Source organism: Fukomys damarensis, unplaced genomic scaffold, assembly GCF_012274545.1.
Source record: "Fukomys damarensis isolate Sample0158 unplaced genomic scaffold, DMR_v1.0_HiC HiC_scaffold_24, whole genome shotgun sequence".
In the NCBI taxonomy this organism is placed as follows: domain Eukaryota; kingdom Metazoa; phylum Chordata; class Mammalia; order Rodentia; family Bathyergidae; genus Fukomys; species Fukomys damarensis.
Genome location: NW_022900936.1, coordinates 57,704,643 through 57,721,445, shown reverse-complemented (window position 1 = coordinate 57,721,445; position 16,803 = coordinate 57,704,643). Strand labels below are relative to the sequence as shown.

The following is a 16,803-nucleotide window of genomic DNA, read 5'->3' as shown; positions in this document are numbered from 1 at the left end:
TCTTTTTTTTTTTTTTTTTTTTTTTTTTTTTTTTTTTTTTTTTGGTGAAGAGTTGTCTGGAGTCACATATAAGATTCTAAGATATAATATATTTAATGTATATGTGACAAAACTTCCTTTTAAAAATATTTTATTATTATATTTGAAAAATGAATTTAGTAATGCATGTAAGTGCCATCATAGCATTAGTTTTCCATGACCATGGCAATGGTAATTACCATTACGTATGTCTGTTTTTAAGGGTTATTTTTATTACTCTGGGAGAAACTAGAACACCAATGATCTAAATTATTTTCCTCTTGAAAATCCGTGACTTCAGTCACCTTTGGTTTGGAAGATTTGATGTGACCAGAGCACCTCAAGTGTTCCACACAACTGGCCACGGTCACTGTGACATTCAGAAGTGCACTGCTCATATTAATACTAGGGGTTGATCTATTGACTGCATCAAAAGGAAATTAACTGTAAAGGTGAGAATGTATTTTATTTGAACTTGTAGCCTTTAAGTCATTCATTTGTGTTGAATTGTTCTTACATCTATCCAAGAGGAGTCCCTTATTTCAAAGGGTGTCATGAAAAAGGAGTCTGTTGGGTGAAAGGGTGAACCTTTCCTCTTCTAGATCACAATCAGGATTACTGGACCCCAAAATTCCCTTCCTATATGATGCTGGGTCTGCTTTCAGGGCTAGCAGAGCCCTCTCCCTTGGGTTCTCTTTCAAAGGGCAGATGGCACCATAAGTGTGCACACCTAGGGCAAGGAGTAGCCAAGAGGGAGCCATTTGTGGGGTACGTGTGTGGACACTGGGCATGGTCAGTGATGTCCTCTTGCATATCTGGGAGACCCTAAGGTGTCGGACAGAGCCAGAGGTGAGAAGAGCAGCTTTGTCATATGTGTGTCCAACCTGTGGCTCACTTTTACTTTTATTTTTATTTTTTAGTGAACAGGAATTCTCTTGAGTCACATATAAGATGTATAATATATTAAATATATATGTAACAAAACTTCCTTTTAAAAATATTTCATTATTATATATGAACAAGAGGGCCAATAATAAGTGGGCTATAGGTTTGATATGTTTTTGAGGGACGAAGAATTTTAAATTTGAACCTGGACCTTCTAGTTTGTAATAAAGACAGATTTACCAGTTGGTTCTTCTCTTTCTCTCTTCTCTCTCTTTTTTCTCTTTCCTTCCTTCCCCATATTTAATAGATTTTAGTCTGCTTTATAACTTTGAATTTTTCATATATATGGTATGTGGGCTTTTATTTGCATTCTTTCCCTGGGCCCTGCAAATATTAGGGGTAAGGCTATGTTTATAAATCATTATTTGTGTTGAAATCTACAAAAACATTTAAGTCTGACTTCCTGGACCTTAAAACGATTTTCAAAATGTAAATGTTCTAAAACTTCTTAAACTTCTTCCAATGTATGATGATCATAAGCAGATTTCTGGAGAACACTCACTGCTCTCTGGTTGGTCCACATTGTTTGAGACAGTTCACAGGCATCCTGCCTCTAAGACTGACAAACTAATCTCAAAAAGTTCTAGCCCTAGAATCTAAGAGTAATACATGACTCATTCTTGACAACCATTTAGCACAGCTGGGAAATACTCCTTTTGGAAAGCTGCAGATGAAAAAAATGTTCCTTTAAGTGAGACTACTGGTATGACAAATATAACCTAAAACTGCATAGTCAATGTTTGGTGGCCCATAAAGTATTTGCAAGTCAGCTCTGTAGCTGAGTTTATTAGGTAAAAATTGAACCAGAGATAACAGCTTATTGCAATTCTGTAAGTGGGAGGAAGCTCTGGGTGGTGACTAAAGAGAACACAGACTTCAGAGCCCATGTTTGTGGTGACCAGTAACACCTTCCTTTAGAATGAATGAAGGCAATGCCTGTTTCCTCAGGCCTGTGTTTACAGAAGGTAAGAGATGACTCACCTATCTTGAAACGACCCATGTAGTAGATCTGGGTGCTGAGGGCCAAAGAGGCCAGAATATGGATGGCGGAGAAGATGACCCAGAACCACACGTCATTTTTCCCAAATACCTAGAAACAGAGATGGAGGTTACCTTGATCTGGGGTTTTACCAAGGAACTCACTAAAATCGCTGTCTCTCTTGCATGTTTAAGGGGTGAAACTAAGTGATGTATACATTTTCTTTACTGTCCCCTTTTGGAACTTATAGGGATCTTACTGACACCAAACCAAAAAAGAATGGTTACCTGGCTAAATGAAAACAGAAAAGAGAAGAAATAAGGGAGGCAGCTGAGCAACAGCAGGGGCGATAAGAAGGGGCAATAAGCTTAAAGTTGGAGCTAATGTTCCTCAAATAGCTGGAGATAGTCAGGCATGGTGGCACAGGTCTGTAAGCCTAGCACTCTGGGAGGCTGAGGCAAGAGGCTTACAAGTTCAAGCCCAGCTTGGGCAACTCAGTGAAATCCTGTCTTAAAATAAAAATAGGGTAGGGATATAGCTAGTTCAAAAGTTCTGAGTTCAATCTCTAGTACTACAAAACAAAATAAAACAAATAAACAACTCCCCCAAACCCAAACAACCAAACAAAAAACAACTGGAGACAAACGTCACTTTTTACCCGTACACATTTAAAAAGTGGTTTCTGTTCTTTCAAGTTGGTCTCGCCAATCGGCTTGGACATCTGTGTTCTAATCTCACATGTGTCTGACCACAGCTTGATATTACTACTATCCAGGAGTGGCTTTACAATCCTCTATTACTTATTAGAAGTCATCAGCTAAGTAACTAAATAAGACAGCCACATGGGCACATGAAGTGTATCACAGAGCGAAGGTGATGGTTAATCCAAGCCCATGCACCTGAGGTCCAGAAAACAATAAAGAGCTTCCCAGGAGGGCCCTTTTGGGGAGCCAGACTGGAGGGCTGAGAGGACGCACCACTCCAAGGACGGTGAGCATGATGACCACAGCGAAGGAGGCATAGGCAGCGTAGGCGCTGGCGTTGATGTCTGGGTGACGGGTCTGATAGAGCTTCAGCATGCAGAGGCCCGCAATCATGTACATGAAGGAGGTGTCTGGAATTATGGAAATGCAAAGTGAAACAATAACGTAATGCGCTGCAGCACTCAAAAATTTTGCAAGACATTTAAATGCCTGGTAATAATAAATGTCCACAATGTGAGAGAAATGGAAACTCTCACACGAATGGTGGGAGTAGGAATTAACACTCTGTAGAGAAATTTGTCTGTCTTTGGCAACATAGAAGATACACATATAAGGTGATCTGAGTTTCCTGGGGACTCTCTCTCACATCTGCTTGAGGATGTGTATACATATATGCATGTTCATTGCAGTATTGCATGTGGTATTATATCATCTAAATGGTGTCCAGGGGAGAAGTTAATAAATACTTTGTGATAGAATATGGCAATGTTTAAAAATGAATGAATGCCATATTCTTGCTTCAGTTTTGATAAATCTTGAAAACACTGTTAAATGAGAAAAGGTTTCAGAACACAATGTGGTAAATTAACATTAATTTACTATAAATGTAGTAAAATATAACTACAAACTAGAAGGCTAAATACCAAACTGATCACTGTTGCTTCTGGGGCTTAAATTTGGGAAATAGTCTGAAATAAGTTCAGAATAACTTTATCACAATATGTCTTAAAAAGTAAGTCTAAGGCACATATTTAGGAGCTGTGACATTTCTTCATTTTGAGTGACAAATGATAATGTTTCCAGTAGTTTTATCTATTAAAAATGCTTCCTAATTTTTAAAGATTAAATGTGGCAGAGAATTTCTGTGGTGTTCTAATAGCCAGAAGCCGGAGAATAAACATAAGTGGCAATTTAAAAAAAAATCTTTATCCGAGTGTACAAGACAGTCAGCTACCACCTCTGTTCTTCTCTTTTTCCTTCTTAATAACATCACAATATTGACCCTATATCTACACATTTTTCAGTTCAGAAATGTACACCATTCCAGGCCCTTGGCTTCAGGAAAGCTATCTCCACCTTCCTTCCTCCAGAGATGATATGATTGGTTGAAGGGTATCCCGCCTCCTTTGTGATCAGTGAGGCAACAAAGGCCTCACCTGAGTCCTCCAAATAATTGAAGAATGGGGTCATCACTGTTTGAGATATTGTTGCATGAGGGGACATTATCTGGGGTTTTCTTAAAAAGAAGTTTTTTTGCTCTTAAGGATCCTGAAAGTCACCTTGAAATATCCTCTAGAATTGGAGGATGCAATACAAAGCCAGGACCTATGATAACTATTTTTACCAATTACAAGGAAAGTCAGCCTCTGAATAAAACCAACATACAGGTGGAATATATCCAAAGGGATCACACAGAGAAATGGAGCAGGTGGCACTACATAAGCCAGCAGCAAGCCCCTTCTACCTCTGGACTTTCAGAGAGTGAGCCATAGGTGTCCTTATTATTCAAGCCAATCTAAATTGGGTTTTCTATTACTTTCAACCCAGGAAAGCATAACTGCTTAAGCAAAACCCCAAGGGGCTTTTCCAGAAGTCTGCCAGTGGATTCTGTCTGGCTTACTGCTTAATGCTTAGCCCATGGCTTGCCTTTGGATCTCACCATGGGACCATCAGGCAATCTTGAGTGTTTTCTGGTATGAAAAGTGGTCAAGAGAAAGAATGGTAGAAGGTGTGGAAACCATGCACTGTGGCAAGATGCTCTCAGATCACTTAGTTCATACAAAATGTGTGTGATTTCTTGCAAGTATGAGCTTGGCATTTTTGGAAATGTCCCAGAATAGGATTCCTATATAACTTACATCTGAGTAGCTGATAGAATATTCTAATTACCGAATTGGAAATTGGAGTAATTAGGGCAGACATGGTAAGAAGCACTGAGCACCCCTTCCATCATCAGTGCGATGCCCATAGCATAGAAGAGACCAAAGTGTTTGGGAATCCCGTACTCCTGAAAAAGGAGAAAGGGTGGTCAATAGAAAAACACTTGTTAGCAACATATTCACATAATCTAGAAGCCCATGCGTGTAGCCTCATGTGGCTCATTACACATAACATATCCTCATGTCATCAAGCCAGGTGTCCCTCCCCCTTACAGATTCTGTTGGAATCATGGTCCTTTCCAACTCCTACCTTTGATCTGCCCACTGTCTCCTCACCATAGCAAAGATGTCTTTGGCTTCCAGGGCCCTTCGATGAAGAATGTCCCGGCGCAAGACTATTAGCAGGAAGAGGAAGCCCAGAAGTACATGGCCCAGGTTACTGAGAATATTGTTGAAGGCACTAAAGAGAGGAATGAGAAGCCATGAACAACCAGGAGGATTCAGAGAATGAATGGACACACGAATGGGAGAGTGATTCAGCATTTGGTGTTTTCCCACCAACTTTGCCCCAAGATTTCAGGGTTGGCAAATCATCAGAAATCCTCTTTAACCTCATGACTTCATTTTGGGATGCTCACTCAGCTTGTGGTAACATCCCTATTTCTTCTCAGGAATGCCTGCTGTGCTTCCTTAATACCTGCCCAATCTTCTCTTGTCCTGATGGCCTGACAAAGTATGAGTTCGGGGAAAGAGAGCTGCTCCAAAGATGGGCAGGCATTTCAGCTACACCATGAGAATGGATTATCATAGGCGGACCCATGTTACATATCAACATTCAGTTCTCTAATTGTGAATTGTGAATTTCAGGATAAACATTGGTGCATGTCAGCTAGCAGCTTTATTTCAGGAAACCAAAGCTGGTTCTGCTCTGAAGCAAAAAGCTAGACTCCTAGACAAATGCTCTTTGCATTTCACCCAGTTCTGGTGGTTAGAGGACAGCGAGGAGGGCTGCAGACCTGGGGTCAAGTTCTGACATTCCTAAAAGGTGAGGGGCTTTCAGCAAGCCTTTACCTGTCCAACTATCTATGTCTAACAATGGAGGTGAAAGAATCTCTCTCATGAGGTTGTTTAACATACCTACCAAATGAGACAACAGGCTGCCAGCTCATGCCCATAAACACATGTCACCACAGCTAGGGACCTGACATTTTAAAAAACATCACTGGCTACTCAGCAGATGCCTCTTAGAAATGTCTGTGGCCTTCATACAGGAATGGTAAGACCATATCTGGCCTCAACCTTGGGGTTTTATTCCTCTTCACCCTGATTAGGGTAGTCTTTCACAGTTGTTTTTAAAAGCTGAAACTGCATTAGATGGAAAGGAATCTTTAAATGCCTTATAAGCAACCAGAGAACTGTGTTTACCTTAGGACACCCAAGGGATGAGCACAAAGGAAGTTGTAGTAACAGATATCCTGGTTGCCAGTGACATTTACCACCTGTGAAATCAATGGGAGAAGAGGAAATGTATTTTTCTCCATCATCTATGCCCCACCTGAATTCACAAATTGCGGACAGTGAATCCTCATCAGCAAAACCCAATGTAACAGGTGCATCTCCTCAGCAGGGATGGGTTATAATTTGTCACCTTACATAGTACAGGCCTATTTCCTATAAACGTCACCATCTTTCTTTGAAGGGAAATAGTCTGTGCACGCCAATAGTTGTTCTCAAGGTGGAATTCAACAGACTATGAATCCTTTGTCAACACACAAAGACTATGAAAGGATGCTAACATTGGGACCTGCCTTTTCAGTTTGCCTTGCTATTCTCTAGATTAATGCTGGAGGGATATGAACTACTGTACCATGTGGGTGGAAATGAGAACCACTGAGCAGGCAGACATGAGCAGGTATATATTCAGCTTTCTATATTTACTGCCATCTCTATCAAGAACTTATCCAAACCATGGCACAACAGTCTCTTCTGTCTTTGGGAAACTAAAATATGTAGAGAATATTTAAACAGTGGTGTTCAAAGTCCTTGTCCTTCCTAGGTAACAGGTATGGAATGGACTAAATATTATTAGAATTTTAGCCCTCACACTTAGCTGTATGTTGGAATCAATGGGGGATTTGAATGGTACTGATGCCTGGTTCCACTCAGAGACCCCAGTCTTTTTGGTGTGGGGTGACACCTGCATACTAAGAGTTTTAGAATAAGTGTTCCAGGTGATTTAATGCACAGTGAAGTTTGAGAGTCACTGTATTAAAAATATCTCCAGATTCATCCTGTTCTAAATGGGCTTTCTCATGTATGGTAAATTCTAAAGAATTTACACATAAAGTGACCTAGGGGTCTGTGGAGGAGTGGTGGGGATTCTCAAGCTGTTTTAATGCTATCTCTGATTTTTAAATTTTTTTGTTCATATTTTATATTTTCTTTTTGTTTTAATGTTTTGTTAGTTTCATGTAGCTGTTTTTACTTTTATAAAAATATCTATCCTCAATGAGAAGGCACAGGCTAAATTAGACAACAGATTTCTTTGCTTTGATCTGGAACTTTACCATTATTTCATGCTGATGAGAAACCTCAGAGTGGAATGGGTGAGTTTGACACATGCTATGACTGAATGAGTGCAAGGTAAGACTTTCAGGCTGGTAGACAAAACAATATAAGGAGTGCTAGGTCCTCTTGTGATCAAGCAGTGAGGAAAGAGATTGAAAGGCCAGTTAAGAATGAAGCAATAGGGAAGTCCACTTGGAACTCAAATGGGAAATTAATGGTTGAACAGATCTCAAGTTGTTCTTTTTTCCATGAAGGGTGGGACCTGGGATTCTAGGCTGAGTGTGGCACTTACTGTCTGGTAGGTGATGACCAGCTGGATCACAGGAAGTGCATAAAACACAGCAATTGTGATGATATTCCTATGCAAATGTGAAGAACCAGAAATATTTATTTTCCAATGAACAGTCAAATTTTTGCTGTATTTTTTTTTTTTACAGAATGCTTCCTCTTCCTAATTCCATAGTGAATTTGCAAAAGTGGTCTCAAACTGTGATACAGTTCCTCTTTCACCAGTGTTCCTTTCCCCTTCTCTTGTATTTGGGCATTTGGTATACACTATGTCTTGAATACAGGGGAGGAAAGGAAGTAAACAAAACTCTCCTTGATTACTATCAGTTTCACTGTAGAGACGACTGAAAATGTTAACTGAAACGATGTACTTGAAGACTAATCATTGGCATCTCACCATTATTAATTTTTTCTTCATCTTTGCACAACAATTTGTAGAATGTATAACACCTGCTTTCTGGTTTAACCACATTATTAATGAGAACCCATCTCTTTGGGGTGTTGTTAAATTAAAAGTGATCAGAACGTAAACAGCAGCTAAAGGATCACATGTAGAGCATGTAGCTTTCTTATGTAACTCTTATTTCCAAAATGATGGTTCCATTACAAAGTGACGTATGGCTCCATCGTCCCTGATTTCCCTCCAATATTTGTGTACAAGTAAAAGGGCATTCTTCTGGAGAAAAGAACAGGAAAGACTGCAACAAGAGGCCAACAGTAGACCTGGGGTTTGCTGAGGGCTGTGGTGCCCTTCTCAGTCTGCTCAGCGCTTAGCTTGGGCAGGAAGCTGTGCCTGTGACTATGACCATCACAAGTGTATGTGTCATTAGCTGGAGGCATTGTCACCAGTACTCATGCCTCATGAAGCAGCACACTCTTGTGACTGAAGGGGCTGTGGCTTCTACAAAGAAAACTTTAAACTTAAGTGATTTAGTCTTATTTAAAGGGACCATGGTGTCACCGGTCATCTACTTACCAAAAATAAATCTTGTATTTTTTGCTTACAATTCTCCGGTCTTTCCTGGACAGATCTGACAGGTAAAGGAACATCTGGAATGTCAAATGAAAAGAGAACACAAAATCTCACTTAGTTTTTCTTGCACAAGACACAAAGAAGAGCTTTATTCATTTTAATTCAATTCCTCATCAGAGATCACAATTATTCTGTAAGCCTTTTCTTTTAATTTTCCCTTTTCCCAAGATACCTTAATAAAAATCTTAATATTTTCCTTTGAACGTTGATAATTGGCCAATGTGGGAAACCTATGAGGAGACTTGAATGCTTCTTAGATCTCATGTATTGATTTCCCAGCTTTCTGAGCCATTCATTCTTGAATTACAGATGGATGAAACTGTGCAATTTACCTTCATATCTTTTAGTGGGATCCAAACAATATAATAAATATAGGCCATTAAGAAATGAGCTTTACTCCCAAAAGACAATTTGTACAGAAACGAGGAGCTTTTCCAACTATACCCCTCTTTTACTAGATCCCCTCTATCCTTTCTTGCCTTTAGTCATCCATTTCAGATCCCAAGAGTGTTTATAATGCATTGTTATCTTTAATTTTTCATTTTTTTTCTCAAGCAAAAGGTGCTAATGAACAGAGTACTTTCTTTAGTCTGTAGTTTGTTTTGTCTGAATATGCTGGGAAATTTGAGTTTCTCTGAAGGGAAAAAATATAAAGGAAACTGAGGTACTGGTGAAGTTTCTTTTACCATCAAACTCTCTGCCCCCTCAAAAAGTGTGGCTAGGCAAAGGGAGCTACCTTGGTCCGGATGACATTTTTGTCACTCTCAATATCTGGCATGGTGTCAAAGTCACTCTCCTCCACGGAGCTGTCTGTGTCTGACGGGCACGGCTGCCCACCATCAGAGGAGGACATCTGCCTTCCAGGGTTAGAGGTTGACCCATCTGAAAGAGAGAACTCACCTGCTTTTAAAAGCCAAGAACAGCCCATGGAGCCCATTTCTCTGCAGAAAGAATAGTGCTGACTCACTCTAGAAAACACTACTTTGGTCAAAACAAAGTCCTTACCCCTAAGACATTCTCTTTCTCTCGTACCTTCTCAAAGGACTTTCATTTTTCCTATCTCCTATTTTTACATTTAACTTGTCTATCTTTGAATACGTATTAGACTATAAGGACATCTGTTGTGTTAAATATTTGGATGCAAAAACAGCACTGTGCTTAAATTTCATGTTTCATATTTAAAATGTGAACACAAATATATAAACATGCACACAGTCATCTATCACATATATGTGTAAGTACACACATATTCAGCTATACATTTCTCATGAATAAAGCAATTATATTCAGAAATCTCTCACATGCCGAATCTATGGTTATATAATGAAGCAACATTCTCAGGAAGGGGGACTCTTGTGTCCCCATGAATGTTTCCTAGAGCAGATGGGATTTGTGCAGCTTGAGCATATGAGCTGAGCCTATCTTCCACTTTATTTCATCTGCTCAGATGGATTTAAAAAAATCTTGTTCTTTGAGAACTAAAAATAAGCAGCCTACACTGAGCCCACATGCACAAAGATATAGAATAATCGTGCAGTCCCTCTATGATGATTTGAGGGGCACCATGCACAGGCCCAGAGGACCATGGAAAGGGCAAGGCAACTGAGTGCACTCCTGCCCTAACCAGACTGGAGCAGGGATCCCATTCTTTGCAGGCTGACTCATGCATACTGGGTTTTCCATGTGAACAACTGGGTGGCAGTGACTGGCTCAGTTGTGCAGTTAGCCCCAAAGGATGATTAGGCTACAGCCATGTTCACCTGCAACACTGCCTTAGCCTTCTGACTGCCCTTATTCCACTGCAACTGAGAATGAAACAACTGGTCAATGGATGCCAGCCTCCCTGGGACACATCTTTTACGCCCTATACTCAGGCTAGGTATAAACAAGTCCCCAGGGGAACTTGGTAGTGGCCAGAAACCACTTTAGGGAATTCTGCTCAAGTGTGGCTAGCAAATCAAGAAACAAAACTGCACAAAGTTAAAGATGGAAGGGATTTTCCAGATTACCCAACCGATTTATCTTATAAATGAAGGACAAGCTTAGAAAGCGACTGGCTTGTGTATGCTCACAGTTATGAGTGGCTGGAGAGCTAATCTCTGGAGAATGAAGAAAGAGTTCCACCAACAGACTCTTTGTAGGAAGTACCTATTGCTCCATAATTGCTCCCTTCAGGTGTGCTGGCAGCAATGGGATGGGACACTGCTATATTTCCAGAGCCTGTGGAAAAAAGAAGAATCAAATATTTAATATCATGCTGCTAAAACGAAACAGCACAATTCTAACCAGTTCAAATCATCAGGCCACAGTATTTGAAATTTGATTTTCTTTTTACTCTGATACAGGAGACACCAAATCTAGCCTGCTACTTGTTTTTCTACAGCCCTTAAAATAAGCATGGTTTTAAGATTTTAAAAGTTTGAGGAATAAATAAAAACAAGAATATTTCATGGCAGGTACAAATTATATGTAATTCAGATTTCAGTATTCATGTATAAAGTTGTTTTGAAACAGCCACGTTCATTTGGGTAGATATGCTTTAGTGCTAAAATGGCACAGCTGAAGTAGTTGTAACTTAGACTGTGTGACCCAAAGAGCCTCATGTAGTTACTATTTGGCCCTTTACAGATTCCTGCCTAACAGTATTGCAGAGTAACAGGGATAAAGGAGCCTGTGTCTGGAATCACCGTGGGGAAGGTCCTCACTGAATAGAAACACTGGAAATACACTTCTATTATTGTCATAGTGACTTGGAGGTTTATTTTTTATACTATCTATCACCACCCTAACTATAGGCAGGAAGTCAGGTAAGGAGGAAGATACTGAACTCATCGGAGCAATAAAAGAGGACAACATGAACTAAGCGTATGGAGGAAGATGAGTCATTCTGAAAGATATTTAGGTCTCTCTGTTGTCAAATGGTTGTAGACGAGAGAAAAACAGACCCCAACACTATGTTCCTTGTCAGGTGTGGTGGCACACACCTGTAACCCCACCCCTCTAGGAGCCTGAGGCGGGAGGGTTGCAAGTTCAAACACAGCTTGGGCAATGCAGGAACTTAGTGACACTCTGTCTCAAATTTAAAAAAACAGTAAAGGGCTGGGGATATAGCTCAGTGCAAAGGTCCCACGTTTGAGCCCCAGAAATTAAAAAAAGAAAAAATACTCCTTAAACATTTCCAGTGATGTGCAGTATGCATAGTAGCAGGGAGACTGAACTCATTGCTCTGAGAGTCTAGGGGTGTCTCTGGAACCACATTACTACACGCATCAGAGAAAAATAGCTCCCAGACTTCTTAATGGCTAGCAGGAAGACATACAGCCTATCACATCAAGTTTATTCATTTCTGAGAATGAAGCCAAACTGAACACAAACTGAACAGCAGAAACCACAAATATGCAGACATCCAGGCAGCTTCTCTGATTCTGACTTAGTGCCACAATATTTGCAAGAGCCATGCTCATCTACAGAATTTCATGAGAACATTTCTTCATTGCCTTCTGAGCTTTGCCAAGGATGTGGGTATTGTCAGGCTGTGGGAATGACAACAAATTCTTCTTTCTGAGAGGAGGGATTGCTGGTGTCACATGACAGCAAGTCTGTGAGCTGTCTACTCTCTTCTCTTTGGCTCTTGTCCCTCTGTGCACATCCCCACTCTGCCACACTTCTGGAGATGGAACCCAGGACTTCCTGTGAGGTAGGCAAGCACTCTACCATCGAGTTACATCCCTAGCCTGTCGCTCAGGTTCTTATACTATTGCAGGCAAGTATATTTTCAGTGAAGAAACTTAACTGAGGGTATTCTAAAATATCTTTACTTAAATGTATTTCACATTCTTCACTAAAAATATAATTCATTATAACTTACATGAAAACTACAGCATGTAGCATATGTAAAAGAACCAAAAGCCTCAAAAAATTCCTAGTTGTCCCAATCAACTTTCTTTATCCAGCTTTTAAACTTCATTTCCACTGGGGAGCAGTGAAAACATTCATAGTTTTGCAAGCTAACTTTGTAAGCTCTATTATTATGATTATGATGATGATTATTATCTCTTTATGTACCCCTTCATTTCCTCTAAGAACAAAAATAATTTTAATAACTTTGGCTAGTTGTAGGAGACAAATCTAATGGCCCTGGACACTCATTTTCTTTTTTCCTTTGGTGACTTAACCAAGTTAAGCTGGACAACAAAGCCTTGGGCTAATGTAGCGTTCTTGGCTTGTGAGCCTTCTCCCAAAGCCTGAACATGCAGACTTTGACCCTTACCATGTACACTCCCTGACATTGTTACTAGGCTTCATATATTTATTATTTAATGACATTAGATCCCTGACTTTCCTTGGGCTAAACCATAACTATGCAACATGGTATCAAAATCCATCTGTGCTTTTCATGCAAGTTCATGGCAAAAAACATGTTACCTTCATATTCTTAAAATTTGAAAGATCAAATCTTTTGAGCACAGTCAATTAATTATGTGAAGAGGCTGCACACAGTTTGACTGTGTTCTTGACTTAGGACAAGTTTGGCCACAGCTGCCATAGAGCTTTGGGGCTGCATCTGTGTGGTACTTGTGGCTACAACTACCACTGCTTTTACCATCACTGTACTGATGCTACTCCTAATGCTGGTATTGTCATTACTGCTGCTGCTGCTGCTTCCTTGATCTTTACTCAAAATTTACTGTGTCAGACACTAGAATTTTTCAAGGGTTTGAGTTTTTAACTTTTCAGCATCCTATGGAGGTGGGTACTATTACTGCCACTATTTTAAAAAATGGTAAAATGGAGGTGCTGGGAGATCACATAGTGCACCCATTCACTAACGTAATACATAGTGATTCAATGTCCTGTCCTCTATTAAAACTTATCTTCTTTTAAAAATATTTTTATTGTCTGCATTTAAGATACACACGCTCTGATATACATATATAGTGAAATAATTTCTCAGGTAAGCAAGTTAACTTATCCATCATCTTCCATTGTTACCTTTTTTGAAAACTATAAGAGCACCTGAAATCTATTCTGTTAGAAAAAAAGTTAATATACAATACAATATTGTCACCTATAGTCCCTCTACTGTACATGAAATCTGGATTCATTCATGCTATGCAATTGCAAGTTTGTCCCCTTCGACCCACAACTCCTTATCCTCACCTCCCTGCCAGTAAACACTGTTCTCTCTCTCTCTCTCTCCCTCTCTCTCTCTCTGGATCAAACTCAGGACCTTGCACTTACAAGGCAGGCACGACACACTGAGCTAAATCCTTGGCATCACTGTTTCTGCTATTCAGCATTTAAAAACATGATTCCACATATAAGGGAGATTATGAAGTAACTTTCATTCAGTCTGGTTCATATCACTTAGCAGAATGTCCTCTGGATTCACCTCTGGAGACATCTTGTCATAAACTATAGCATCTCCTTTTAAAGGGGGACCAGTATCCCACTGTGTGTATATGACATAATACATATAATATGTGTCTTCTTAATGAAAATGCAGGAATATTCTTTCAAAAGTTGGATAATGGGCAACAAATACGTTACTTCTGTATAGTGCCTAAGAATCTTTCAAGGAGGGAGCAAAAAGGTTGAGACTCATTTGCATGTCCACTTTGATCATCGTAGTTTTAAAAAGGTAAGCACAACTTTTGGTGCTGAGGAAGGGTGCTTCTGCTTGCCAGTGGTATCCTTTTGGGGTAGGGCTGTCTGCGCTTGACTTCACCAGGTTACTTGCAGGGAGTCCTGTGGTAACCTGTGTCCTGGTCTAATTCCCTAAGGGTTGCTGTCCACTTTTACATTTCCCTCAATATCTTTTACATTTTTCTTTTTCTCAAGCTTGACTTAACCTTGTTTAAAATGTACTTATATTTTTTAATTGAGTTTATTGGTACATTTTAGGTATACAGTACAGTTACATTCATTATTGGGATCTTGTACCTTTACATGACAAGTCTTGGTTCTCATTTTTCCCCTTGTCCCTGCCCTCCCTTCACCCCCTTGTACTTATATGTTTTTAAAATGTGGGAATAATAAACAGTGATATTAAAATCAGAAAACTTCAGAATTTTCAGTCCTTTGGAGTTCCTGAGACATGGGATAGGTCAAAGTGTGTATAGGAAAATTTCTGAGTTTTGTGGTAGCAGGAAGTTGAAATAGTTCATGGGAGCCTATGTTGCATGTATGTGTAATAAAAAAAAAATAACCACTGTTTTGTTAGATCACAAATTCATGAAAAAGAAAAGGGTCAGCTCTGTGGCATGGGTCTGCTGAGACCTTGATGAAGAGCTGATTTCTGTACTCTGCTCAGACTTGTGATGGAGCTCGCTCTGGTTTGGTGCAGTCTCAGGCCAGGTTTATTTTGGAGCTACTGCAGCATCATGGATTCTGTGAAGAACCTGAGCAGTGGGACTTTTGTCTGCATAAAAATGGGTTAATTCTGTGGATCTACCTAGGCACAGGCACAATTTAGGCATGAAATCAGTCAACCTGGGATAACAGTATTCTGTTCATTTTGCATGTATCAAGGTCTTTAAAGAATGCCAAAATCAAAACATTTTCTCCTAACTTTCAAGTATGATCATGGTCATATGACGTGTGATTGAAAAACATGGTGAATGTTAAACCCCTTTTTTTTTCTTTTGACCTTAGCAGAGTAAGAGTCAAGTTGCCAGTAACCCTTCCCGCCATGATCTGCCTAGCTTTGAACACACTTAGCCCATTGGTTTTGCCACTTTCTGAAGCAGTCCTGGAATTCCTCTTTTTTGTAAGTGGCCTTGATGTTCCGACTGGAGTAAAAATGTTTGCCTTTTGTGGTCACTTTGACTTTGAAGGAGATGCAGAAATCACAGGGAGTCAGGTATGGTGAAGTAGGTAATGGCACCCTGTAGTGTTTTGTGAGCCCGTCTTTCCACTGAATGGCACTTAGCAGCAGCGTTCATTGTATTCTTTTTTAATCACATCTCATAAAGAAACTCATGAAAAAGAGAGGGGTAGGGAAGAGGGGAATTAAAAAGAATTAAGATGTGTTATGTACATGTACCAAATCTGCAGGACGAATGCAATCATCATGTCCTGCTAACATGTACTTATAAACATTGTTTGTAATTTTTTGTGGCACTGGGGATCCAATTCAGGTCCTTGCGATTTTGAGGCAGGCAGTGGCACCACTGAGCTACATTGTAAACATTTTTAAAAATGAACTTCCAGAACTGCTTCAGAAAGTGGCAAGAACGATGGATTAAGTGTATTGGAAGCAAGTTAAAATATTTGGAGGGATTAATGGCAATATGTCTTTCATTGTAATAATTCAAATTTTTTTTTTTTTTTTTTTTTTTTTTTTTATTTTTTTTTTTTTTTTTGTACAGGAGATCAAACCCAGGACTTTGAGCTTGAAAGGCAGGGGTGGTGCCACTGAACTAAACCCCGGCCTTAATTTTTAAAAAGGTAAACATTCACCATATATTTTAATCATCGTGTGTATTTGTACTTTAAACTGTAGAGTATTTAGAAAGCAGAATTAAGCACAAAATGTTAAGTTTATAGGACAGATGAAGATGTTCTGGCTGGAAATACTAGACATAAGATTGTGCGTGAGCCCACCCAAATAAGGAAACTTGTTTTGGGATGTTTTTCTCTGCGCACGAGCCCCTCACCATCTGTCTGCTTCACTGAGAGAACAGGGCATGTGGCATGCTTGATTTTTATGCTGAGGGCTGTAAGTGAGGAGAAAGAAATTCACGTCATCCTGAGCATGTTAGCTGTGTCAGGGACTTTGTAGTTATAGCCGTTCTACCCCTTCTGTCTGTGAAGATTTAGGAGCTTGGAAATTGAAGAGTGAGTCAGAAATGACATGAACTAGTTGCTGAGAAACTGTACTTTTGTGGCAATCGACTACCTACCCCAACAAGCCTGATGTTTCATTTCAGAAGTTGAGGTGGAGGGGAAGAAAGCCAGCAATCTCTGCACAAAGACGTAAAAGTAAAATTACTCTTGGAGAAAAAACTGGGCAAGAAAAGTCAAAGAAATTTCAAACTAGAAGAGTAGAGAGCCAGCACTAGGACCCCTATCAGACTCTGCCCTTTGTTAAGAGGCTGATACAGTAAT

General features: G+C 39.8%; 1 protein-coding gene across 2 annotated transcripts in view; it reads right to left on the bottom strand.

Moving 5' to 3' along the window:
• The window catches only part of Sidt1 (SID1 transmembrane family member 1), a 100,387-nt gene that overhangs the window by 14,511 nt on the left and 69,073 nt on the right, over nt 1–16,803 (bottom strand). For both annotated transcript variants that reach the window (XM_010630184.3, XM_019208331.2), the window contains exons 11-19: nt 10,843–10,914; nt 9,431–9,576; nt 8,638–8,711; nt 7,666–7,732; nt 6,231–6,304; nt 5,142–5,265; nt 4,816–4,933; nt 2,920–3,056; nt 1,945–2,053 (exon numbers count right to left, since the gene is read on the bottom strand). In XM_010630184.3, coding sequence (XP_010628486.2) covers nt 1,945–2,053; nt 2,920–3,056; nt 4,816–4,933; nt 5,142–5,265; nt 6,231–6,304; nt 7,666–7,732; nt 8,638–8,711; nt 9,431–9,576; nt 10,843–10,914 — 921 coding nt within the window. The remainder of the gene's footprint in view (nt 1–1,944; nt 2,054–2,919; nt 3,057–4,815; nt 4,934–5,141; nt 5,266–6,230; nt 6,305–7,665; nt 7,733–8,637; nt 8,712–9,430; nt 9,577–10,842; nt 10,915–16,803) is intronic.